This window comes from Aquarana catesbeiana, linkage group LG11, assembly GCF_042186555.1.
Source record: "Aquarana catesbeiana isolate 2022-GZ linkage group LG11, ASM4218655v1, whole genome shotgun sequence".
Taxonomy (NCBI): Eukaryota; Metazoa; Chordata; class Amphibia; order Anura; family Ranidae; genus Aquarana; species Aquarana catesbeiana.
In genome coordinates this window covers 274051297-274078164 of record NC_133334.1, presented here as the reverse complement: position 1 = coordinate 274078164, position 26868 = coordinate 274051297, and the positions used below count along the sequence as shown (strand labels likewise).

At 46.9% G+C, this 26868-nt stretch overlaps 1 protein-coding gene across 2 annotated transcripts in view; it reads right to left on the bottom strand.

The window, feature by feature from the left end:
* PLEKHG4 (pleckstrin homology and RhoGEF domain containing G4) overlaps window positions 1-26868 on the bottom strand; it is a 174028-nt gene that overhangs the window by 9065 nt on the left and 138095 nt on the right. For both annotated transcript variants that reach the window (XM_073605844.1, XM_073605846.1), the window contains exons 14-19: window positions 13867-14744; window positions 9037-9286; window positions 7478-7567; window positions 7146-7370; window positions 3236-3406; window positions 2643-2820 (exon numbers count right to left, since the gene is read on the bottom strand). In XM_073605844.1, the coding sequence (XP_073461945.1) occupies window positions 2643-2820; window positions 3236-3406; window positions 7146-7370; window positions 7478-7567; window positions 9037-9286; window positions 13867-14744 (1792 nt within the window). The remainder of the gene's footprint in view (window positions 1-2642; window positions 2821-3235; window positions 3407-7145; window positions 7371-7477; window positions 7568-9036; window positions 9287-13866; window positions 14745-26868) is intronic.

The window sequence follows — 26868 nt, the reverse complement described above, 5'->3', positions numbered from 1 at the left end:
AAGGCATCGTTCACATGGGTGTACTTAAAAGTGGTTGTAAACCTCAGATGTGAAAGATGAACAAAGCATATCCCTCTATAGTGTGTACTTGTCTCAGCCCAGAGCACTAAGGGTCATTTGTATCTGCTGCCTCCTTCCTCTCCGCTATCAGCGTGAGTCACTTCTGACAAGTTTTCCTGACACCAAGAGAAAAATGGTGACGGGGAGAGGAGCTCCAGCTAATTGACAGCCTCAGCTCTGTTTCTGTGTCCTATGAGAAGGGGGTGGGGGGTGTCCCTTCCAACCAGCTCTCAGAGCTCTCTTTACTGAGCTATGCAGAGTTTAACCTCAGCTCTTCACCCACCATTTTTTTTTTGACAGCTCAGACAAGCTTTATAAATTCTGGACTTTGAACGGATGAATAGAAGTCTGCAGATGAACAGGTACAACCTACGTAGGGGGATTTGTTACATCTCTGTCTATCATCTGAGACCAGAGTATACGGAAGGGGTTTACAATCACTTAAAGCAGGGGGTATCAAAATTGGCGGCCCTCCAGCTGTTGCAGAACTACAAGTCCCATCATGCTTGTAACTGTCAGTCTTGCAACGCCTCATGGGACTTGTAGTTCCACAACAGCTGGAGGGACGCCAATTTTGATACCTGTGACCTAAAGCGTACACCTGTGTGAGGGCCGTGTCTTGTCTGCACGGGATGCACAGGTGTTCCATGGATCAGCATGCCGGCAGTCCTATTCATGTCAATTGGGATGCAGAAGCTGCAAGGACACAGCTTCTACTCGCAATTTGACATTCGCGTGGGTGCCGTACCCCCACACGGATGTCAAATAAGGAAGTAGTGGCTGGGTCTTTGCAGCTTCTGCATTCCAATTGACATGAATGGGACTGCCTGCATGCTGATCCATGGAACACCTGTGCATCTCGTGCAGACAAGACACGGCCCTCACATGGGAAAGGCTGAATGGTTTTTTTTTCTTCATACATTCTATTCATGATGGTAACAATCGTTCTGTGTGCTGTTTCTCTCCCCCCCCCCCCACAGCCTCCCTCAATACTCACCTGAGCCCCCCTCTTAATCCAGTGATGTGGGCGAGAGCCTTGGCTGTCCCAGGACTCCCTTTCCTCATTTGCTGAGAAAGCATTGGCTCCCACTGTTGTCAATCACTGCCAGTGAGGGTGGGGGGGGGGGGAATGGGCAAACCACGGCTCTGTGTGTCTTGTGGATGCATAGAGCAGACCTTGGGGGGGGCAAGCCCCCACAACAAGCGGCTTTCTATTGGGGGGCACTAGTCAAGGGGGGAGGAGCCAGGAGGGGACCCAAGAAGAGGAGGGCTGGGGCTGTTCTGTGAAAAACTGCATAGAAAAGGTAAGTATAACCTATTTGTTATTTAAAAAAAAAACAAAAAACAAGTTGAACTATTAATACCACTTTAGGTAGGCCCATGTGAACAAGGCCTAACAGTGCCGTTATAAAGTGGATTTGTACTTGTTTTTGGCCACCTCCCCTATACCATGCCCACGTCAAGAAATAGAAGACGCAGTTCTGAGGCGACTTGTCATTAGACGAAAAACATGGGCATTCTTTAAAGGCAATACTGCTCATAGGTAGAATAAGCCAATCAGCTGCCTTACCAGCAAAAGGTCACCTAAGCAATGCTTTGGCTGTAGGTCATGTGACTGGCTTCCTCGGTCTCCTGGAAGAGCCATTTCTACAATAAAGATATTCTAGGTGATGCTGTTACCATTTGGGACCTTAAGGGAGTCACGTGGGCAGGATAGTGGTGGTCTTTTTTTTTTTTTTTTTACTAAAGGGCCACTTTAAGAGTTTCACAAAGCCATGTCATGGGTGCACTTCAGGATATTTCCTGTGATATTACAACAAAATCCCATGTTCAAAGTGAACTTTTCCCATCCCCCAACATTTACACTTCCTTTATGTAAAATCTTCCCTGCCACCTGTTTCATACTGGAGACAAGCGGGCAAGAAAGAAAAAAAACTGGTGGCCCTCCAGCTGTTGCGAAACTACAAGTCCCATGGGGCATTGCAAGGCTGACAGTTACAAGCATGACTCCCGCAGGCAGAGGCATGATGGGACTTGTAGTTTTGCAACAGCTGAAAGGCCACCAGTTCCAGACTCCCTGCTGTAGAAGGTCCAAACTTGTCTAGTTACACATAGCGAAGGTTCTTCACCACGTGACAACGCTCACTGCATTGCATTGTAGTGGTTAGGAGAAAAAGCCATATCCCCCCCCCCCCCCACCTTAATACCCAGACAGATTTTTTTTTTCTCTTTACTACAGCAGGTGAATAAACAGAAACCGAGCAGCGAAGGGGGGCTACCCTGTTTCCCCGAAAATAAGACCTAGCGTGATTGTTAGTGATGGCTGCAATATAAGCCCTACCCCCTAAATAAGCCCTAGTTAAAGTCCTTGTAGGTCTTATTTTCAGGGTAGGGCTTATTTTCGGGGGAAACAGGGTAGGGCTTATTTGGGGGGTAGGGCTTATATTGCAGCCATCACTGACAATCACGCTAGGTCTTTTTTTCGGGGAAACAGGGTACTATATGAACAAGGAAGGACAAAGTGCATGTTCACTTTTAGGACACCCAAACAATATATTACAGATATTAGCGCAATATGACACCTTTATTCCTGGTAGCTTGCTGCCAAAGGATTTCAGCAATGTCCGCCGTCCAGGCTTGCTTGACATCATTGCTGCTCGCTTGTAGAATGTGCGTGTCGTTGGATTTACGTCTCCTGAACCAGATTTCAAAACGCAGTCCGCTGTCCCCCGAGTTCTCAGTCAAGCCGATATCTGCGGTCTGTCAACCAGAAAAAAAAAACTGCCATGAACAGCCAGATCCAAATTCCAGAAAAAAAATAGCCTTGCAAAAATAACAAGACTCAGATAACGTCTGGAGCCAAGCAAGAACTTGAGCTAAAAGTATAGCTGTAAAAATAGGACATTGTACAGGAGTTCTGCTTGTTACTCTTTTGTATCTTTTCAGATGTTCAAAAATATTCTATGACCTTCTAGAGAAGATGACCCTGGTCTGAGAAATCCATAACATGTGCAATTCGGACCCACCCACACCAGACTCCTACTTCTGTACGGTTATCAGATATTCTTGTTAACTTGTATCCCGTTTGAGGACAGAAGGATTTCATAATCAAACATTGTTATAAACCAGGGATGTCCAAACCTTTTTTCACAGAGGGCCGATCTGGTTCACTCACTTTAAATGACCTCTTGTAGATATAAACATCGAGGCCGCCCTCGATCCGCTTCGGTTTGCTGAATAAGATGAGATCTTCGAACAGGAAGACGTGTCTCTGGCACTTCTTGCGCCCCAGCCACACCGTGAACTCGTCCTGCCTCACCAGCTGACCTTGCTCCTTCAGGTTTACCTGGAAATCACAATACAAAGCGGGGAATGTCAGTGTGACTGTATGTCATAAGTTAGACAGTATATTAAAACTGAAAAAACAATAAGAGAAACAGGCACCAAAAAAAAACATTCCAGTGCTACCAAAAAGGGAATTGTAGGAATCATCTGGAGTCTGATCCTAGGCACACAGTCATGTAAAGAGTCCCCTATAGAGCTCCACAATCCCGACGATGCCAAGCCGGGTATAGTATCTATGGGGTGGCTTGCAGCAATGGATGGCGCCGCGCCTAACCAAATATCAAAAGTAAGAAGTCACTAGTCCTCCAAAGATGTGTTTCCACAACTTATTATGAATGTCACAAAGGTGACAGCGTTTCACGTCCTTGCAGGGTCCCATTATTCGGGGGGGGGGGGGGATTAGTAGACAGTGTTATTCTGAGGATGGGGACCATGCAAGGCCTCATAGCGTTGATCTTTGTGACATTCATAATAAAATTGTAGAAATAAATCTTTGGAGTGTGAGTGACTACAAACTTAAAATTACTGAAAACTTCAACGGTTCAGAAAAAAAACGCTAAACCAGGGGGTAGGCAACCTTCAAGAGGTGGAGATCTACCTGAAAAACATGGGAGAAGTCAAAGATCACCGGACACAGTGTCGCCTGTTCACACCTGATTTAAACCTCTATTTGCCGCACTACCGCGTAGCATTCGCGTGCATTGCATGGTAATCATGGGTTTAAATCAGGTGGTGAGGAGGCAACATATCGCCTCATCACTAACTGTCAACACAATCTCGGATACCTTCTAAGGAGCAGCAGTGCCTGCTACACTTGTGAACGAGCCTTTCGTTTCATTCGGCAGCGGCACCCATAGGGCTCGTTCACACTGGGGCGCTTTTCCAATAAAAAGAGCGCCGGTAAAGCCACCCCAGTGTGAAAGTCCGAATGCTTTCACACTGGGTGGTGCACTTGCAGGATGGGACGGTGGCATCCTATCAACTGAAATCAATGGGCAGAGCTGTCGAAGCTCCTGCAAAGCCATTTGGCTCTTTTCGGGAGCTTTTAACCCCTTCTGGGGGGGGGGGGGGGGGGGTTAAAAGCACCTTGCTAGCGGCGGCAAAGCGCCTCTTAAACAGCAGTAAAGTGATGCTAAATCTAGCGGCGCTTTACCGCTGGCGCCCCCCCATCACACGTAAAGCTGGAGGGGGGGTAAAACCCTGCTGTTGAGTCAGGTTTTACAGCCCCCCAATCCCTACCCCCTTTAGATGCTCAGGCAGCAGCCAAAGGTGTACACATACCGCAGCAAGAGGAAGCTGCATTGTCTCCACAATGAAGGAAGCTGACAAGCTGGAGGAGGAGCACATAACTTTCTCTATATATATACTTGCATTCACGTGACAAAGGCAGACAAATTTTACATCCTACTTAGTGTTATTACCTATTGATTTTAAGTTTTTGACCTTAGTTCTACTTTAAAGCAGAACCAAAAAGTCAGCAAAACTTACTTCAGCCTCGATGGTCCGATGCCTGTGAGGTCCCTTTGCCGGCACCAGCCTCTTCTCCGGGTGACGGTCTTTGGTCACCTCTAGTGGCCGGTGCGGGATGAGTTCATTCCTGCACACGTGCAAGAAAGTGTGGTCATCCCGGGACACAGGCACTCTGCTGGAATGTAAACTGAACTGCGCACGCGCAGCTCAGCGAAAAATTTTAAAGATGACCACAAGCAAGGTAGGTTAGGTTTGTTTTATTGCAGAAGAGACATTGCAAGAGCCTGTCTGCTCACAGTTTGTTAATTTTAGACTTTAGTTCTGCTTTAAGAAAAGGCAAACTGTCTATATCCCCGCTATTCGGCCCTCGATGCTAGCAATTCACCCTGAGAACACCGCAGAGCGGGGTGAAGCTTGGACGGAGGTTTCTTCCTTTACATATGGAGGTCCAATATTAAATGACCTAGAGGGTGCTACACCTGGATAAGAAGCCACATTGCGAGCTTTGGATACAGTCAACCCCCCTATATCTACAGACCTTGTTGGCAATCTGCTACATAATGAATGAATGAGTGACTTGTATAGCGCTACCTACTGAATCGCCTCAGGGCGCTTTTTGCCGCCGGTGTCCATCTGCGGTATAGCGCGGTCCTTTACCCCATGGGGTCCTGAAATGCTTTCAAACGCATACAACATACACATATTTGGCCATTTTTTTTTTTCGACAGGATATAATTAACCTACCAGCATGTCTTTAGAGTGTGGGAGGAAACCAGAGTACCCGGAGGAAACCCACGCAGGCACAGGGAGAACATGCAAACTCCAGGCAGATAAGGTCATGGTCGGGATTCGAACCAGCAACCCTATTGCTGCTAGGTGAAAGTGCTACCCACTACACCACTGTGCTGCCCATATGATTCGCTGTGATCACCAGGCAAATTAAAATAGGCGAGCTTTTCTTTCTAACGCTTCCGTGTGATAATGGTGCTCCTGGTGGGCGCCTATCGGCACCCCCCGCTGACAGTGCCTCGTTTATTTTTTTTTTTTTAAGTCACATGATGGAACATTTTGCATGCAAGACAAAATTATGGTTGTATATACTCTTATCAAATACCCCTGACGAAGGTGCTTGAACCAGAAACGCGTCGGGTACCGGAGACCACTTTATACCGGAGAGTAACACCTTTTCTAGGTCATGCAAACCAGTGATCATCAACTCCTGTCCTCAGTGCCCACTAACAGGCCAGGTTTTATGTATTACCTTGAGATGCAGACTAGAATACGGCAATCACTGAGCAGCAAACGATATCACCTGTGATGTATTTCAGTTATCTTGCAAACCTGGCCTGTTAGTGGGCCCTGAGGACAGGAGTTGATGACCAGTGATGCAAACCTTGTAACCTGTTGTGTGTTTTTTTTTTGTGCTTCTTTGTAATATGTTTTAATATGTCTTTTTAAACTAATGATCATTTCATGATCGAACAATTTTATGTACATAGGATAAATATATTTTCTAATCTATTTACGTGTGGTTGTTGCCTATAAAGTCCCAACCAAGGGGGTTCTTCTTTTCTAAATTACATCAGGGATGTGGCAACAACACACCGGTCTGACACGGCGAAATAACCCTTTTCTTGTCAATGTTAGTGATCCACCAAAATTATTGGCCAAAAATAAGGTTTTCAGCATTGTGCCGAAAGAGAAAAAAAAAAAAAAGGAAAAAAGTGGCAACAATGGCTCCCAGAAACGCCTGCGATTTTGCGTTGTATTTACTGTGCTTATGGCGTGTTTTTCTTAGGTCATGTGACTCAAAAAATGCATAAAAAATGCAAAACACGGGTGCATTTTTGATGCGTTCTTGCTGCGTTTTTAATGCTTTTCAATGGGGAGGTGCGGTTTGCCAAATATGCACCAAGCAGGACTCAAAATGGTGCCAATAATGGCTAACATTTTAAATTCTATATCCACTTAAATTCATGGTATTAATTAAAAAGAAGTCGAATGCAATTATTTATTTTATATATATATATATATATATATATATATATATATATATATATATATATATATATATATATATATATATATATATATATATATATATATATATATATATATTTATAATATTTAATTTTTTATTCTTATTTTTTTTATTTTATTTATTTATTTTTAATTGTTGGTTTTGGCCAAGTGCATCCTAATTTTTCAGTTTCGGCACCGGAAATGTTTGTTTCGGTGCACCGCTACTCAATGCCCTCACGTTGACTCACATCGCAGTCTCGTATGGCATCCATGGCTAGAAGATCGTTGCCGTGACGAAGCTGGAACCTGACCATCTCCTCAGCCGCCCGCAGATACACAAACTCCTGTTCCTGAGCCTCGCCGCACTCCTTGATCAGATCCTTCAGTAATAAGGCGTATTTGCTCATTCGCTGGATCGGCTTCAGCAGATAAGAAGCAAGGTCCATCTTGTCTCCCAGCTGACGCTGTTTGTACTAAAAAAGATAACCAAAAACAGAAATCACCATTGAAGAAAAGGCAACCGTCACATCTGGGCATAAAGCAAGTACAAAAGTCATAGCAGGAAAAGTAATGCTCTTACTTTAAAAAATATATTCCCGTGGCTGGCGAGTAACAAATCCGACCTTGGCTTATTCTTGCTGTACAAGGCGTACATCCCAAACTGGTCTTTCTGTACGAAAAAAAAAAAAAAAAAAAAGTCATTAAAGTAGGGATCTCCATTCTTTACCATGTTTTCAGCAACAAGAACACCGTACAGAGCCAATGAGTTTGGCTTTGTACTTTCTGATTGCTATGAACCAATCACAGCCATTACAAATGTAAACATGCCAGTGTTTACAAACATTCTGGGGAATTACCCTTCCGGTGTGCACCTGATCAACAGAGGCATTTCCATATAGAAAACTGCGGCAGACTCCCACCAAGTGAGATCTGTCATACAGAATATTGAGCCATCAGCAGACAACTCACATCTCTCTCTCTCTGCTCATGCAGCAATCACACTACACAAGCAGAGCCTGCAGCCTAACAACCCTACTCCTCCCTCCCACTCTGATTTAAATAGGGTGCGGGGACATACAGCGAGATCAGCGCATGCAGCTCCAGATTTCCTGTTGTGTGCACTGATCGCTCCTAAAATAACAAAAGGGGCTTGCACCACTTTTTTTTTTTTTACCTACACCCAATTCATTGCTCGCCCTTCCTCCGTTGTGAATAGGTATAATGGAGGGAAATAACAAAGAGCACAAGCTTGCACAACTCTTCTAAATTTAGAGAACGGGGCAGATGCTGCTTCTAGTTACCAAAAGAGGCGCACAAAAACAGGCAGCCCAAAGGACAGAGAGCAGTGACGGTTAGTGTTTTTCTTTTTGGGGGGAGCGGCAATCAACCCCCCCGCTGTTTTGCCAGTCAGTCCGGCACTTAACCCATCGTGGCGCGTGGTGCAGCAGCTCTGTGTCCTCTCCTCCATGGCAGCTTCCAGCTCCTCCTCCTTCTAAGTGTCCAATAGGATCACCTGTCCTTTCGGCAGATCGGGTGACCGGTGTCAAAACCCGCTTCCTGATTGGCCGAGAGGAGGATCAGTGTTACAATAGTGAATATTCATTCACTGTTGTAACACACCAGGGTGGGATGGGAGCGCACACCCTCTGCGACCCGAGCCCACCCTATATTGAAGCCTATTAAAGCCTCTAAATTGGCGCTTTAAAAAAAAACAAAAAACAGCCCCTCCGCATTGGAATCCATGCGCCGGTGTCCTGAAAGAGGGGGGGGGGCAGTGGCAATGGACGGGGGGGGGTAGCGGCGCCCGTGCGCCCTTAATGGATGGGCCGCCCCTGACAGAGAGCTAGGGCTGCATGCTTCAGTCTTACAGCTGTCCCCAATCAGCTCACTCAACTTGAGCTGACAGAAATCCAGTGATCTCCTAACTTCCTGTTTGAGCTGACAACTCTCTCTCTATCTGCTGTACTAAAATCTCAAGTAGTGTTGCCTGCCCCGCCCCCCTTCTCCCCTGCATGCAGGGCTTTGGTCCTGAACCGGCCCCACCTCCTTCTCCCCTACATGCAGCGATTGGGTCCTGAACCCGCCCCACCTATCGAAGACAGAAAAGGCTTGCTGGGGGTCCGAGCTCCGCCTACTTACATGTCGGAGGAAGCAGTGGCTGACTCTCAGCGGGTGGTTGCAGCAGCTCTCCAGTTCCTTCAGGAAATACTGACTGTGGAAATCCCTCAGTTTCTCCAGGTTTCCGAAAATGATGCCCCTCTTTCCTCGCAGATCCTGAGGAAGATCCATGCGATCCATTTCGGGGAAATAGTGGTCGGTGATGTACCACAGTGAGCGCACGTATTCCCTCTCTGTGGTTACCATTTCGTCAATGATATGCCGCAGTTTACTAGACGAGAAGATAAGAGAAATATTACAGATTTCCTCTGAAGAACGCTCCGCCTCTCTATTCACAGCTGTTAAAATGTCGTTTTTGAATAAAGCATTGGAAGGGTTAGATGGGAAATCTTCCAACGCAGACAACGGTTTAGGTGACGGCTTTAACCACTTAAGGACCGAGCCTCTTTCTGAGATTTGGTGTTTACAAGTTAAAAACTTTTTTTTTTTTTTTGCTAGAAAATTACTTAGAACCCTCAAACATTATATATATTTTTTCTAACACCCTAGAGAATAAAATGGCGGTCGTTGCAATACTTTCTGTCACACCGTATCTGCGCAGTGGTCTTACAAGCGCACTTTTGGAAAAAATTACACTTTTTTTGCTTTAAAAAAAATAAAACAGTAAAGTTAGCCCAAATTTTTTATATTGTGAAAGATAATGTTACGCCAAGTAAATTGATACCCAACATGTCACGTTTCAAAATTGCGCCCGCTCGTGGAATGGCGACAAACTTTTACCCTTAAAAATCTCCATAGGCGACGTTTAAAAAAATTCTACAGGTTGCATGTTTTGGAGTTACAGAGGAGGTCTAGGGCTAGAATTTTTGCTCTTGCTCTACCGATTGCGGCGATACCTCACATGTGTGGTTTGAACACTGTTTTTATATGCGGGCGCTACTCACATATGCGTTCATTTCTGCACACAAGCTCGGCGGGACGGGGCGCGTTAAAAAAAAAAAAAAATTTTTCTTATTTTACTTTTTATTTTTACACTGTTCTTTAAAAAAAAAAAAAAAAAATTGTGTCACTTTTATTCCTATTACAAGGAATGTAAAAATCCTTTCTAATAGAAAAAAAGCATGACAGGACCTCTTAAATATGAGATCTGGGGGTCAAAAAGACCTCAGATCTCATATTTACACTAAAATGCAATAAAAAATAAAAATAATTGAGATACAGTGCATCCGAAAAGCATTTAAAGTGCTTTCCACATTTTATGTTACAGTCTTATTCCAAAGTGGATTAAATTCATTAATTTTCCTCAAAATTCTACAAACAATCCCCCATAATGACAAAGTGAGAGAAGTTTGTTAGAAATCTTTGCAAATTTATTAAAAAAAAAAAAATCCCATGTACATAAGTATTCACAGCCTTTGCTCAATACTTTGGTGAAGCTCCTTTGGCACCAATTACAGCCTCAAGTCTTTTTGAGTATGATGCTACAAGTTTGGTCCACCTATTTTTGGGCAGTTTCTCCCATTCTTCTTTGCAGGACCTCTCAAGCTCCATCAGGTTGGATGGGGAGCGTCGGTGCACAGCCATTTTCAGATCTCTCCAGAGATGTTCAATCGGGTTCAAGTCTGGGCTCTGACTGGGCCACTCAAGGACCTTCACAGAGTTGTCCTGTAGCCACTCCTTTGTTATCTTGGCTGTGTGCTTAGGGTCGTTGTCCTGTTGGAGGATAAACCTTCGACCCAGTCTGAGGTACAAAACGCTCTGGAGCAGGTTTTCATCAAGGATGTCTCTGTACATTGCTAAATTCATCTTTCCCTCGATCCTGACTAGTCTCCCAGTTCCTGCCGTTGAAAAACATCCCCACAGCATGATGCTGCCACCACCATGCTTCACTGTTGGGATGGTATTGGCCAGGTGATGAGTGGTGCCTGGTTTCCTCCAGACATGAAACTTGCCATTCAGGCCAAAGAGTTCAATCTTTGTTTCATCAGACCAGAGAATTTTGTTTCTCATGGTCTGAGAGTCCTTCAGGTGCCTTTTGGAAAACACCAGGCGGGCTGTCATGTGCCTTTTACTGAGGAGTGGCTTCTGTCTGGTCACTCTACCATACAGGCCTGAATGGTTGAATTCTGCAGAGATGGTTGTTCTTCTGGAAGGTTCTCCTCTCTCCACAGAGACTTGTTGGAGCTCTGTCAGAGTGACCATCGGGTTCTTGGTCACCTCCCTGACTAAGGCCCTTCTCCCCCGATCACTCAGTTTGGCCGGGCGGCCCGCTCTAGGAAGAGTCCTGGTGGTTCTAAACTTCTTCCATTTATGGATGATGGAGGCCACTGTGCTCATCGGGACCTTCAATGATGCAGACATTTTCCTGTACCCTTCCCCAGATCTGTGACTCCATACAATCCTGTCTAGGAGGTCTACAGACAATTCCTTGGACTTCATGGCTTGGTTTGTGCTCTGACATGCACTGTTACCTGTGGGACCTTATATAGACAGGTGTGTGCCTTTCCAAATCATGTCCAATCAACTGAATTTACCACAGATGGACTCCAATCAAGTTGTAGAAACATCTCAAGGATGATCAGTGGAAACAGGATGACCTGAGCTCAATTCTGAGTGTCACGGCAAAGGCTGTGAATACTTATGTACATGGGATTTTTTTATATATATATATATATATATTTTTTATACATTTGCAAAGATTTCAAACAAACTTTTCACGTTGTCATTATGGGGTAGTGTTTGTAGAATTTTGAGGAAAATAATTAATTCAATCCATTTTGGAGGCCGTTACATAACAAAATGTGGAAAAAGTGAAGCACCGTGAATACTTTCCGGATGCTCTGTATCCTGTCACATCTCTGTGACAAGAAGAGTAAAATCTCCACAACGGGGGCACAAACTTCTGCCTCTCCATCCAAAAAAAAAAAAAAAAAAGTTTTGATTTGATTTCGAAGTGTCTTTAGTGTTTCATCTTCAGGATCTCTGCCGCCACCTATTGGCAGACCAACAACAAGCCAACTGTGTTGAGAGCAGCAGAATCATGGCATTGACAGACACAGCGAGCAGATGCGGTGCAGCGAATTCTCACATATTTTATTTTTATACCCCTCAGACATCTAGTCTGGAATAGTCAGCCCCAGTTGAACACGTCAGTAAATCAGTGTCGGCATCCCGCTGTTTTATGTCACTAAATACGGCCTCGTTACTCTGTCTGCACCAAATGTGTACAATAAATCCTGATGAGAAACTTCCCCGCTTAGCTTCTTGTCCGGGAATTCTACCAATAAATGCATTTTGTTATATTTGTTCAATAACTGCAAAAATAAATCTGTTGATCCTGCCAGAAAATCTTGTAAACTGATAACTTCCTCTGCTTTCTAACAACAAAGTAGTAACAAAAAAAGGGAGCAAACGCCTCTGAAGTGCATCATCTACAGCACATTCTTAAAAGGAGAGAGATACAAATTATACTCACAAACCAAATCATGAATAGTAAGTAGTGTATCATATTCAGAAACAAGAAGTCTGCCCTCCAACCTTATAGGCCCAGACTGATGACTTAACCAGCTGATGTGTTTCAGGGGACCACCCCCCTTCCTCAGAGCAATAACTCTGAGGAAGGGGGCCGGTCCCCCGAAACTCATCAGCGGGTTATGTCATCCATTTGGACCTAAGAGGTTGGAGGGCAGACCTCTGTTTTGTTTTTTTTTTTTATCTATGAAACCCTATTCATTATTGGCTTGTAAGTATAATTTGTATCTTGCACTAGGGCGTTTGCACCCTTTTGTTTTTTGCACAGTTAAAGATTCTGAGGAGTGCTGCAACGCCACAACATTCCCGTCCGAGTTGCATGGCGATCAGCATACTTGTAAATCGGATGCTTAGCTTTTCTGTGTATTTAAGTGCTAAGATGTCAAGTCTTCACTGCTCTAAGGGCCCAGTTCACACCACATGCAGTCCAGTGCGTTTTTGTTCTGCATCTAAAACGCATGGAAAGTAGGTTATATGGTTTCCAATGGCATAGTTCACACCAGTGCGGTCAGTTCCGGTGCTTTTCAGTTCCAGAAAAGAAAAAAAAAAAAGTAGAACATGCTGCGTTTTTCCTGCACTGGAATGCAGTAAAACGCATAAAAAACGCACTGGGACGCATCAAAACTGCACTGGACACTAGTATAGTGAAAAAAAAAAAAAAAGCACCTGGAATGCATCCAGAAACGCATCAAAAACGTACAAAAAAATGCATCAAAACGCACTGGACAGCCATCTTCTCCTCACTCGTCTCCCATACCACACACGTGACAGGACCCGATCGCTGCCGACGGCTCCGGTAAGCGGCGGAGGGCACTGGAGTGTGGCGGGAGGAGTATAGTGACAGAAAAAAAAAAACAGGAAGCAAAAAAAAAAAAACACAAAACACCTGGAATTCACCCTGAAACGCATCAAAAACACACCGGAACCCATCAAAAACGCCCCTGCAGAAACGCATCCGGAACATGTCTGGAGTGCGTTTTTGTGGTGTGAACCGGCCGTAAGCGACGTTTCCTCTGCTCTGTGCTGCAATCTTTGGCCTCATGCACATCGGAGTTTTTTTTTTTTTGCTCCCTTTTCACACGTGTTTAGTGGAGATGCACTGAAATTCTGCACTTTGAATGGATGCATAGGAAGGGGGGGGGGGGGGGGAGATGGCTGTAGACAAACAGGTACAACTTATGTAGGAAGATTGGTTTCATCTCTGTATATCACCTGAGACCAGTCACTTCACTGGGTATATGTAGTTTACAACCACTTTTTAGTGAGAACGAGAACCCTGCACATTATACAATCAGATTAGCAAGTCATAAGATTTTATACCTGGTGCGACTTCTCCCATCGACCGAGGAGACGCTACTCCTCCTGTCGCTAAGTACCCTCTCCGCTGACCAGTCCAGGGGTTGTCGGGGGCTGCAAGGTCGATCTGCGACCTCCGTGCTGCTCACTTCCAGGCCTTTAATAAACACTCCGGTGTTCCCTCGCCTAGCGGGCTCGCTCAGCCTCCTTTGGCATCCGTGAGTCCCAGCCTCAGTTCCGGGGAGGTCAAAGCTCTGAGCCTTTCTCAGTAGCCTTCGGCCCATGGGCCGGGACGAGGTGGGGGTGGAGGATCCAGACGGCACCTGGTGGAACAGTTCCAAGTTGAAATCCTCACTGGGAATACTCTGAAGAGACATTTTACGCCCTCGGAAATCCGACGAGGCGATGGAGCTGGCACTGGAGCAGGAGGGGCTCACTCTGTAGGGCGCCTGTTCCATGGAATACCCAACTTCTGGTCGGTTGCAGAGAACTCTGCCCAGCCTCCTCTCCCTGCCGCAAAGCGGGGAGCTGAGGGGCTTGTTCTGGAGAACTTTCTGGTCTACACTGTTCAGGCGTCTCCTTTGCGAGACTGGTCGTGGAGAGGTCTGCTCTCCGATCAGTAAATGTTTAGCCCTGAGGGCTGCCTCCAGTTTCTTCTCGAACACTTGTCTGGCCTCCTGGCACTTTGACCATGCAAACTTCCATTGCTTGGTTCCCTTGTCGCTTTTCAGCTCATAGGCGAGCTCCCTCATCTCCTCGAATTTCTTCTCCTCAAACTCCGGGTGCTGCACTTGGTACTTCTCCAGACTCTCGATGGCTCCGGTACACAACTCCGGGGAATTACAGTCGTCCAAACTGACGGTGGCAAGACGTCGCATGCCTTCCAATGCCCATTCATACGCCTGGAGGAACAAAACACAAAAAAAAAAGTCAGAACGGGGCGATCACAAAGACTTCTATCTGCAGGAGTCAACGAGGTCATTAGAATTCAACTGCTGATTAGACCAATTTAAGCTGCTATTGAGGTCTATTACCATAAAGCATATAATGTCTCCTCCATAAGTTGTGATGAGAAGAAAGATTCTTTGGAATTACTGAAGAGAAATTAGAATCCCAGGAGCTCAGGGAATGTGATGACCAGGCAGCCCGGCACAGAAAACTATGAGAGATGGGAAGAGCCAGAAACATCCAACTCATCTGAATTCAAAGAAAACAAACCCTCTTTAGTTTCGCCTCAGCTGGCACAGAGCGGCGTTGGATGATATGTGATCATCGCAGTAATCTGGGCGGGGCTGGTGTTCCGGGGTTGCCACCGACGCCACAGGAGGTCTCTCAAGAACCCCGGCCAACCACTGTGCCAATTATTGGACTGGGCATTCACATGCTAATGATCTAGTCTTTGATCTTCATTACCTCCGTGTTCTGTAAAACCAATGACTCTGGTGTACCAAATATGTAGCACTCCCAGTAATACAGCATAATACCTTCACTATTCATTCATTCATTATTTTTCCAGTTTAACTTGAGGATAGAAAAGATGTAAGGGCTTAAGGTCATGCTATTGGCAACACAAAGGCAGACAGGCCAATACTTACCCACGCAGAGACTACAGGTAATTTAGCAAGCTGATCAATCCACTTGCAAGTGAAGTGGTCTGGCTGGACAACGGACTTGTATTTGGTACCCATGGTAGCGTGTCTGCAATGCTCATATAACCTGTACACTATAGGGGATGGGTGTTGCACTCAATTTTATTGCGGGCCGCATCAGCAGTATGGTAGCCCTCAAAGGGCCAGTTGTATCGGGGGTGCGCTACGGACAGAGTGCAGCGTTCAGGGGTGCGCTACGGACAGAGTGCAGCGTTCAGGGGCGCGCTACGGACAGAGTGCAGCGTTCAGGGGCGCGCTACGGACAGAGTGCAGCGTTCAGGGGCGCGCTACGGACAGAGTGCAGCGTTCAGGGGCGCGCTACGGACAGAGTGCAGCGTTCAGGGGCGCGCTACGGACAGAGTGCAGCGTTCAGGGGCGCGCTACGGACAGAGTGCAGCGTTCAGGGGCGCGCTACGGACAGAGTGCAGCGTTCAGGGGCGCGCTACGGACAGAGTGCAGCGTTCAGGGGCGCGCTACGGACAGAGTGCAGCGTTCAGGGGCGCGCTACGGACAGAGTGCAGCGTTCAGGGGCGCGCTACGGACAGAGTGCAGCGTTCAGGGGCGCGCTACGGACAGAGTGCAGCGTTCAGGGGCGCGCTACGGACAGAGTGCAGCGTTCAGGGGCGCGCTACGGACAGAGTGCAGCGTTCAGGGGCGCGCTACGGACAGAGTGCAGCATTCAATGGCGCGCTACGGACAGAGTGCAGCGTTCAATGGCGCGCTACGGACAGAGTGCAGCGTTCAGGGGCGCGCTACAGACAGAGTGCAGCGTTCAGGGGCGCGCTACGGACAGAGTGCAGCGTTCAGGGGCGCGCTACGGACAGAGTGCAGCGTTCAGGGGCGCGCTACGGACAGAGTGCAGCGTTCAGGGGCGCGCTACGGACAGAGTGCAGCGTTCAGGGGCGCGCTACGGACAGAGTGCAGCGTTCAGGGGCGCGCTACGGACAGAGTGCAGCGTTCAGGGGCGCGCTACGGACAGAGTGCAGCGTTCAGGGGCGCGCTACGGACAGAGTGCAGCGTTCAGGGGCGCGCTACGGACAGAGTGCAGCGTTCAGGGGCGCGCTACGGACAGAGTGCAGCGTTCAGGGGCGCGCAACGGACAGAGTGCAGCGTTCAGGGGCGCGCAACGGACAGAGTGCAGCGTTCAGGGGCGCGCTACGGACAGAGTGCAGCGTTCAGGGGCGCGCTACGGACAGAGTGCAGCGTTCAGGGGCGCGCTACGGACAGAGTGCAGCGTTCAGGGGCGCGCTACGGACAGAGTGCAGCGTTCAGGGGCGCGCTACGGACAGAGTGCAGCGTTCAGGGGCGCGCTACGGACAGAGTGCAGCGTTCAGGGGCGCGCTACGGACAGAGTGCAGCGTTCAGGGGCGCGCTACGGACAGAGTGCAGCGTTCAGGGGTGCGCTACCTACAGAGTGCAGGGTTTAGGAGTGCGCTACCTACAGAGTGCAGGGTTCAGGAGTGCGCTACGTGCAGTGTGCAGAGTTGAGGAGTGCGCTACGTGCAGTGTGCAGCGTTCAGGAGTGCGCTACGTGCAGAGTGCAGCGTTCAGGAGTGCGCTACGTGCAGAGTTCAGGAGTGCGCTACGTGCAGAGTGCAGCGTTCAGGAGTGCGCTACGTGCAGAGTGCAGCGTTCAGGAGTGCGCTACGTGCAGAGTGCAAGGTTTGGGGGTGTGCAATGTATACAATGCAAAGTTTAGAGGTGAACTACATACAGAGTGCAGGGTATGCAACCCAACCCAACACCCATTCCCCCCCCCCGCCAAAGCTTCCTCGCATCTCTCTCTCCTACCTGGCCTGGCTCTAGTACCTCCCTGTGTAAGCATCTCTCCTTGCAGGGAAATCATTCTCTCTCTGGAGATCTGTCCCCGTCATGAGCGTGTGCAGATATCTGTTACATCCAGGAGCCACTGAGCAAAGCTGTCCTTTGTAGACACAGAAGGCTTCTGTGTTTACAAGTGACAGCCGGGAGCGGAGGATGAGAGCCAGAGGTAGCGGAATAGAGTTCTGCTACATTCCCGGCTGCAAAACTGGGTGTGAGGGCTACATGAGAAGGCCTGGTGGGCCACATTCGGCCCGAGGGCCTTGTGTTTGACACGTGCTATAGGGGCTTCCATTACTGGAGCCAGAAATCCATCCAAGTAATATTTGGTCCTCACCGTGAATGTATCGGATGAGGTTTCCTTGTAACTTAGATCTACAAGGTGACCTCATCCGAAACAGTTCTGGCTATCCACGTTAATGGCCAAATTTGCCTCGGATGGATTTTTGGCTCCAGTGCTGGAAGCCCGTTCACAGGTTATATAAAAGTTGCATGCATGTGACCATGGGGGACCATATATAAATGCATCATCCAAGCCATGCTGCCCGGCTCGCAAGTGAGGTTGGTTGGCTTGTTCAATTACCTGTCTACGCATAGGTCAGTTATCTTCTCAGAAGGTGGATCATTGATCGGAATATACTTTACACCTGTCAAACCTAAAACATCTACAGCTATTCACCCTCAAAGACAGCTGATGATGAAAAGGGAAATAAATTCCCATGGCTTATATAGTCTGGTTTGTGCTGGAGACCCCTCGCTGGACTGACTGAAAATCGGTCAATGGTCATGGGTGGGCGATTGTGGGGGCAAAAAGAAGAAATCCCTTCCAGTGGGTCATGCCCAATGGGGGATGGTGGTGATAGACCCTCTTAGAGGCTTGGGCTACTACCTTTCTGATATGGCCTTATGGTTGTTTCAGCAAGAATTGGATAGGATAGAAGGAGCGCCTGGTGTCCTGAAATCTGCAACTTTGATATAAGGTTCATAAGACGTTTTTTAAAAAGTATAAACATGTATATCAAGCCAAGACCCATAATATTCAGCAAGAATTGGGCAGGATAGAAGGAGCGCCTGGTGTCCAGAAATCTGCAACTTTGATATATGGTTCATAAGACGTTTATTAAAAAGTATAAACATGTATATCAAGCCAAGACCCATAATATTCTACCCATGGATATACACATATATATATATATATACACACATACACACACACACATATATATATGTATACACACACACACACACACACACACACACACACACACACACACACAGGCAACTTACACAACTCAAATTGTTTCTAGCAAAACTCTGGATTTGCTCACCGACCAACCAGGAGGTATTATTCCAAGAAGGATTTTACTGCTCAGGGCCAGAATTATTCAGCTAAGTCCACAATTCTCAAGTCCCGCGTCTTTCTCTTCCCTCCGAGACACAGCGGTGCCAACTATTTAATCTGCGGGCACCACCTATTATGTATTCATAATGGTCCCTCGCGCAGAACAAAAAGTTCCCTCTGTCTGTGAGAAACTGGACCCCGAGCTCCTGCGGGGACGCACAAATATGTTGCTGCGTTCAGGAATGTGGTCACCTGACTGCTGACCCCAGAAATAAAAGGGCTCACAATCCCTGTGCCAAGATGAAAAGCTTCATCCGTTCATACCAGGTGGCAGAGCACACACTAAAGACAGAAATTAATTCCACTTTAGTCTCGGATGTACGGCCCAAATTGTGCCCAAACAGGACCCTTTATTACACAAGTAATGTTCATGAGTGTGAAAATGCCAACACAACCTTTACTTATAATGGAGCTGAAATATGAGGAGCCTGGAAGCCTGATTTCACCTACCTTGGCAGCGAATGCCATTGTAAATTGTTGGCATTTACTTTTAAGTAAACTTAAAACCCAACGATGGCGTTTAGTTTGCTAAAAGCACTGTGGGTCACACAACTGCCATTATTTTCATTCAATTTTTATTTATTTTTTTGTTGGTTTTTGAGCCAAAGACATATGAAAAAGAATAAACATCTCAGTAAAGGCCCATTAAGAGTAATCTTGTCAAGTAAAGACAAATAAGCAAAATAATTACAGTATTCAAATGGTAAAGTAAGCGTAAAGTAGGGCCTAACAAAAACAACTGCCATTTTTTATTTTTGAAAATTGTTGTTTTGCTTTTTTTTATCACTTTGCTGCTGATCTTCTGCAACCACTTCCTGTTTAAGATAGAGAGACATATTTCCTTCTCTGTCTCATCTGTGAACCTTGGCCGTGTCCTGAGGAAGCCTAACGGCAAAACGCGTAGACATACAAGGGCTCACTGCACAATAATCATAGATGCTTTATGTTACAACTGTCATTTTGTTTTTTTAGATATTTGTATTTTTCAATAAATTTATACTTTTTATACTGCTATATCTTCTCCACTGTTTCTTAGCCTAAAAAGTCTGCCTCCCTGGTAATACTCAGTACTACCTTATTTTGTATACTATTAGACCCCTTTCACACTGGAGGCATTTTTCAGGCGCTTTAGCGCTAAAATTAGCGCCTGAAAAAAGCCTCAGCTGCAATCCCAGTGTGAAAGCCCAAGCGCTTTCACACTGGGGCGCTGTGCTGGCAGGGCGTCACAAAAAGTCCTGCATGCAGCTTCTTTGCAGCGATGTGGGAGCGGTGAATACACCGGTCCTACAGCGCCGAATACACCGCTCCTACAGCGCCGAATACACCGCTCCTACAGCGCCGAATACACCGCTCCTACAGCGCGCGCCGCCGAACTAAAAGGTTTTAAGCCTTTTTCGGCCGCTAGCGGGGTTAAAAGCGCCCCGCTAGCAGCCGAAAAGTGCTGCAAAAACGACGGTAAAGCACCACTTTACCGCCGACGCCCCGGGCGCTGGCAGTGTGAAAGTCCCCTTAAATTATAGGTGTGGGAATTTCCTTTTAAATCTGGCTGACGTAACAAATACGAATGTATTCAAAGTTACGAATCATCTGAAAAAAACAAATGCCATATCCAAACTAATGGAACGGAACAAATTAATAATAATAATAATAAAAAGTTTGTATTATTATTCTTGTTATTTATTATTATTAATTCGTTTCGCACCATTCGTTTAGATGCTGAGGTTCGTTATGTTGTTATTTTACCACAAAAAACTCGACTCGAGTATAAGCCTAGGGTGGAAAAATGGTGCAGCTACTGGGTAAACAATGCCCATCTGCAGCCTCACTTGTGCCCATTTGCAGCCTCACTGTGCCCATCTGCAGCCTCACTTGTGCCCATCTGCAGCCTCACTTGTGCCCATCTGCAGCCTCACTTGTGCCCATCTGCAGCCTCACTTGTGCCCATCTGCAGCCTCGCTGTGCCCATCTGCAGCCTCGCTGTGCCCATCTGCAGCCTCGCTGTGCCCATCTGCAGCCTCGCTGTGCCCATCTGCAGCCTCGCTGTGCCCATCTGCAGCCTCACTTGTGCCCATCTGCAGCCTCACTGTGCCCATTTGCAGCCTCATAGATGGAACACTGCTAGTTTCCCAGCATTGTATCAGTGTTTCTGTATCACGGACGAGGCGGAGGAGGAGGCGGGCCTTTGTTACAATGGACGGCCGAACAGACTGCATAACACAGCGGGAGACACCTGCTGTTTTAGTAATCAAAAGGTACGGCTGCTGTAGGGCTCACTCGAGTATAAGCCGAGGGGGGGGGGGGGGGCTTAAAAAACGGGCTGAAAAACTCGGCTTATACTCGAGTATATACGGTAGTTATTCTTTTGAATTTTCGAAAATTCTCTTTCTTTCTTATTTTTGGAGTTTTTCCAATTTTCGACTTTAAGATCATAAACGAATGACCCGAAAAATGAATGAAACTAAAGCGGAAGAATTTTTCGGCAGTGCGCATGTCTATTCCCGAGGGCTCCTCTAGTATTCCCAATATTGGAAGTCTATAATTAGTAGCAGTCTCTGTATAAATCAGAAGAGCGCTGCGTCATTTATAGATTCGGAGGGCTGGATCCTATTAATATCATGTTCTTGGTGTCTGTGAATGTTTGCCGAGGACAGCAGAAAAGTTCCTGCAGTCTGTAGGGAAGTCCACTTTGTTCTGTTCTCATTTCCTTTATCCAAAAAAACCCCCCGAAAAAAACAATACAAAAAGACTATATATAAGAGAATCCGATGGAAATGGAAATGACAAAGCAAGCCTGTCCTCGATTCTGATGACACCTGGTGAGAAATCCTCATTTCACTTGATCCCGGCCGCAGCGAGCGACGGAACACAGAAGCCATTAAGAAGCCGTGACATCATCCTGCCATTGACTTCTCCGGATAACGCCGACATTGTCCAACACAACAATCCCCCCACTCACACAGCCGCAGCAGGGAAACCCAATCCCCCCCCTCCCCCCCACCTTGCACCCCAAATAATGTCTTTGAGTAAACAGATTCTAATTTACCTGCAGCCAGCCCGAAATTCGAAAACCCCCCACCCTGCAAAAAAAAAAAAAGCATCTTCATTACTGTCCTCGCTTCAGTACGGAGAGCGATCGAATAGCCTGGAAGACCCGACCGTCCATTGAATTCAGCCTTTCATCTTTAAAATACCGCTTGTGATCCAAGATGGCGGCAAAAAGGTAGAACAATAGCCCACTTTGCGCTTCGGAAGGAAGGAAAACCATCACTAAGCCTACGATACCTCACCTGGGGGGGAGGGGGGGCAGGGAAGTTTGGCTGATCACATGACCACTGTGATTGGCTGTCACATGATCAGCAGGCGGTCCCCACCGCTAATGATCATCAGCAGGGACCAAGAGCGGTCTTTTTCGCAGCTGTATAAATGGCGCATTATGTGCGGCGAGTGGAGGTTAAAGCCCATCCCTCTGCCGAGGCGCGTATGCGTTGCGACGGCGGCAAGACGTTAAAGCGTCTGTCACCCCCAACACTTCCTATTCCTGATATGTGCCTGCCGTACCATGTACAGTAATACCTCGGATTGCGAGTAACGCGGTTTTACGAGCGCTTCGCAATACGAGCTATTTTTATTCTGACTCGATTTGCGAGCATTGTCTAGCAAGATGAGCAGGATTCGAGCCTCTGGGGTGTGCAGTACCGCATGTGGCCAGAGGTGCGGGGGCGCCGGTGACACTCGGGTCACCCTCGGAGACACTCGGGTCTATGAGTGTCTCAGACGCCCCCGCACCTCTGGCCACATGTGGTACTGCATACACCAGCAGTGGCACTGGAACGCATTATCTGAGTTTCCATCGATTCCTATGGGGAAACTCGCTTTGATATGCGAGTGCTTTGGATTACAAGCATTCTCCTGGAATGGATTATGCTCGTAATCCGAGGTACTACTGTACTTGTATGAGAAAGTATCCGGTTCTCTTTGTATTGCTTCTTTTGTGTGAAATCCCTGGTGTTCCTGCCAGTCCCTCTGCTTTCCTATTAGAAACTGACCACACCAAGCAGGAGAGCTCGGCGTGGTCAGTTCTTTAGTTAGGCTGGGAACTCCATGTACTCTCCCTTATCGATCAGTCAGCAGCTGCAGTATTTCTACGCTATTCACAGCTGCTGACTTTGAATTTTCTCCCATACAGCCTGGAGATCCTCTATGCTTTGTCATTGCATTGTGCGAGGATTTTGTGAGAAGTTTGCCATTTTATAAAAGGACTGATGTGAAAGTAAAGCCCGGCTCTGTGTGATAACGGGAGGGGAGTCCCGGACATGCTCCTCGTCTGCACCAAAGTCATTCATCAGTCTCGTTGCCCCTCACCCCCCCCCCTCTATGGTCTGGTCACATCTGCTCTCAGGACAGACAGATGTACGGCTTTCTGCCTCCCATTCAGCAAGAGCCAGCGGAGGCCAACGAGCCGCTCTGTATGCAACACGCAAAGCCGACAGAAGAATGGAGCCGCCAACAGCTGCCGGTCACGGATGTCGGCCGCGCCCCTTTTTATCCTCCGCTCCGGGTTCAAGGAGGACACGTCACCGAGAGCGATGGACACGCAACGTCACCCAACGAGAGGTCAGGATGGCCGACCTGCGAGGACCTGAGGAACTTGAGGAACTACGAGAGAAAACTTTAAAGACTTCTACGGCCCTGGAGTAGGAGTATTTCCGTTTTACTGGAAGGAACCGAGTTCAACATACAGTGCCTTGAAAAAGTATTCATACCCCTTGACATTTTTGCACATTTTGTCATGTTACAACCAAAAACGTAAATGTATTTTATTGGGATTTTCTGTGATAGACCAACACAAAGTGGCACATAATTGTGAAATGGAAGAAAAATGATAAATGGTTTTCAATTTTTTTTACAAATAAATATGTGAAAAGTGTGGGGGGCATTTGTATTCAGCCCCCCTTTACTCTGATACCCCTAACTAAAATCTAGTGGAACCAATTGCCTTCAGAAGTCACCTAATTAGTAAATAGAGTCCACCTGTGTGTAATTTAATCTCAGTATAAATACAGCTGTTCTGTGAAGCCCTCAGAGGTTCGTTAGAGAACCTTAGTGAATAAACAACATCATGAAGGCCAAGGAACACACCAGACAGGTCAGGGATAAAGTTGTGGAGAAGTATAAAGCAGGGTTAGGTTATAACAAAATCTCCCAAGCTTTGAACATCTCACGGAGCTCTGTTCAATCCATCATTGGAAAATGGAAAGAGTATGGCAGAACTGCAAACCTACCAAGACATGGCCGTCCACCTAAACTGACCGGCCGGGCAAGGAGAACATTCATCAGAGAAGAGCCAAGAGGTCCATGGTAACTCTGGAGGAGCTGCAGAGATCCACAGCTCAGGTGGGAGAATCTGTCCACAGGACAACTATTAGTCGTGTTCTCCACAAATCTGACCTTTATGGAAGAGTGACAAGAAGAAAGACATTGGTGAAAGAAAGACATAAGAATGCTGCGGACCCAAAAAAAAAAAAAAAAGGGTTCTGTGTAAGTTTGGTCCGAATGCGATGCAAATTCAGCCAAACTATCTGTATGGCTGAAATCGCATTGTGTGCGAATCACATGCGATGTCGGACATCGCACCAGTGGGAACCGGCCCTAGGGGCCAGATCACCCCAGGAATTGCAAAAGGAACACAACATGCATCAGCATCCATTGCAACGTGGTGTGATTTGAGCCCATTTATTTTGAATGGGCTGAATTGCACCAAAAAGTAGTGTAAGTACTACTTAAAAAAAAATAAAATAAAAAAAATCGCATTGCATGGTACTTCTGTACTAATGAGATCCAGTGCAGGCAAATGTACTGAGCTTGTGGTGTCATTAACTTAACACCGACACCTGCTGCGCGTTTTGAATGCAATGCGGGAAAAAACGCATAAGTGTTCTGCTGTGAACAGGCCCTAAATCCAAAATTCAACTTTTTGTTGATGGTGAACATCGTAAAACTCTCTGCTGCCTACTTAAAAAAACTAAAAAAAAAAACAAAACATTTTTGGTTTTGCTATAATAAAAGCTGTTTGTACAAATTAAAGCCGAATTCCAGGGATGGGAATTTTCACAGAGCTCCATTGGTCCAGCTTGGACTAACGCGAGGATGTATGAGCCATACCTGGAGAAGCTGGAAATCACTACAGGGACCTCCACCAGCTTCTAGGTCAGGGATATGCAATTAGAGGACCTCCAGCTGTTGCAGAACTACAAGTCCCATGAGGCATAGCAAGACTCTCACAACCACAAGCATGACACCCAGAGGGAGAGGCATGATGGGACTTGTAGTTTTGCAACAGCTGGAGGTCCGCTAATTGCATATCCCTGTTCCTGCTGCTTAGTGAACCCAGGAGGTTGCTCGCGCGGCATGGGGCCCCATTCAGAGAACACTTTGCATTTTCTCATTTGTGAGGTCAGGCACTGGTGTTGGATGAGAAGGCCTGGCTCGCGACTTTGGGGTGGAGGAACTTGACTGGCCTGCACAGAGTCCTGGCCTCAACCCGATAGAACACCTTTGGGATGAATTAGAGTGGAGACTGCGAGTCGGGCCTTCTCGACCAACATCAGTGCCTAACCTTACAAATGCACTTCTGGAAGAATGGTCAAACCTTCCCATAGACACACTCCTAAACCTTGTGGACAGACTTCCCAGAAGAGTTGAAGCTGTTATAGCTGCAAAGGGCGGAGCCAACTCAATATTGAACCCTACGGACTAAGACTGGGATGTCATAAAAGGTCATGTGCGTGTAAAGGCAGGCGTCCCAATACTTTTGACTATATATTATTATACACGATTTACAATGTAGTGTATATAAAAAATTGCTATACCTAGGACTCAGCTTTAATGCCTAGACAAAGATCACATGGTACTGGTTACCAGGAGCATTTCATGGTATTAGAGACCACAGAAGTTTTTTTTTTTTTGCAGACCAGCAATTCACAACATTGTGCTCCACCACAGTCACCTGACCTGTACAAAGGATTTCACTGGCTGCATACTTATTCCAGGTCAGTGACTCACATCTGAAACCAGAGGATCACACAAAAGATCGATAAATTAGAACGTTCAGAAGGAGGGGCAGCTGCAGATTCTGCAATATTACGTCTCCTGCGGCCGTGTGCTCTGCGCTCCCGACATACAAATACCAATCTAGGAGCTTGCAGGAAATTGGGGGGATTTTTTCCCAATGAAGGTAATAAGTCGGCGGATCGCCCTCATAGTGTGCAGAATTCAGAGTCTGATGATAATCTGGGCGAAGCTGTTCAGAGATCAGAGGAGCATAATAATTCACAGAACTTTCACAGCGCTGCAGGTGTGACAGTGTGAAGGGGCGTGTCCTTGTCACTCCGCGTGTTCCGCATCGATAGGTGCTGATTGCAGATCGAGGACAGATCGAGGTGCAGCACGAATGGAATTTTAATTTGGCTGAAAGGAATTAGCAGAAAAAAAAAAAAAAAGGAGGTCTAGGGAAAGACAGCGGAGATCTCTGAAAACTGCAGAGCAAACAAAGTACTGAGGAGCATTACTACTGCAGAAGAGCACAAAAAGCTGGACGGAGAGGAGAGGAGAGCAGAGGAAAGGAGAGGAGAGCAGAGGAAAGGAGAAGAGAGGAGAGGAGAGGAAAGGAGAGGAGAGGAAAGGAGAGGAAAGGAGAAGAGAGGAGAAGAGAGGAAAGGAGAAGAGAGGAGAAGAGAGGAAAGGAGAAGAGAGGAGAAGAGAGGAAAGGAGAGGAGAGCAGAGGAAAGGAGAAGAGAGGAGAGCAGAGGAAAGGAGAAGAGAGGAGAGCAGAGGAAAGGAGAGGAGAGCAGAGGAAAGGAGAGGAGAGCGGAGGAAAGGAGAGGAGAGCAGAGGAAAGGAGAGGAGAGCAGAGGAAAGGAGAGGAGAGCAGAGGAAAGGAGAGGAGAGCAGAGGAAAGGAGAGGAGAGCGGAGGAAAGGAGAGGAGAGCAGAGGAAAGGAGAGGAGAGCAGAGGAAAGGAGAGGAGAGCAGAGGAAAGGAGAGGAGAGTAGAGGAAAGGAGAGGAGAGCAGAGGAAAGGAGAGGAGAGCAGAGGAAAGGAGAAGAGAGGAGAAGAGAGGAGAGGAGAGCAGAGGAAAGGAGAGGAGAGCAGAGGA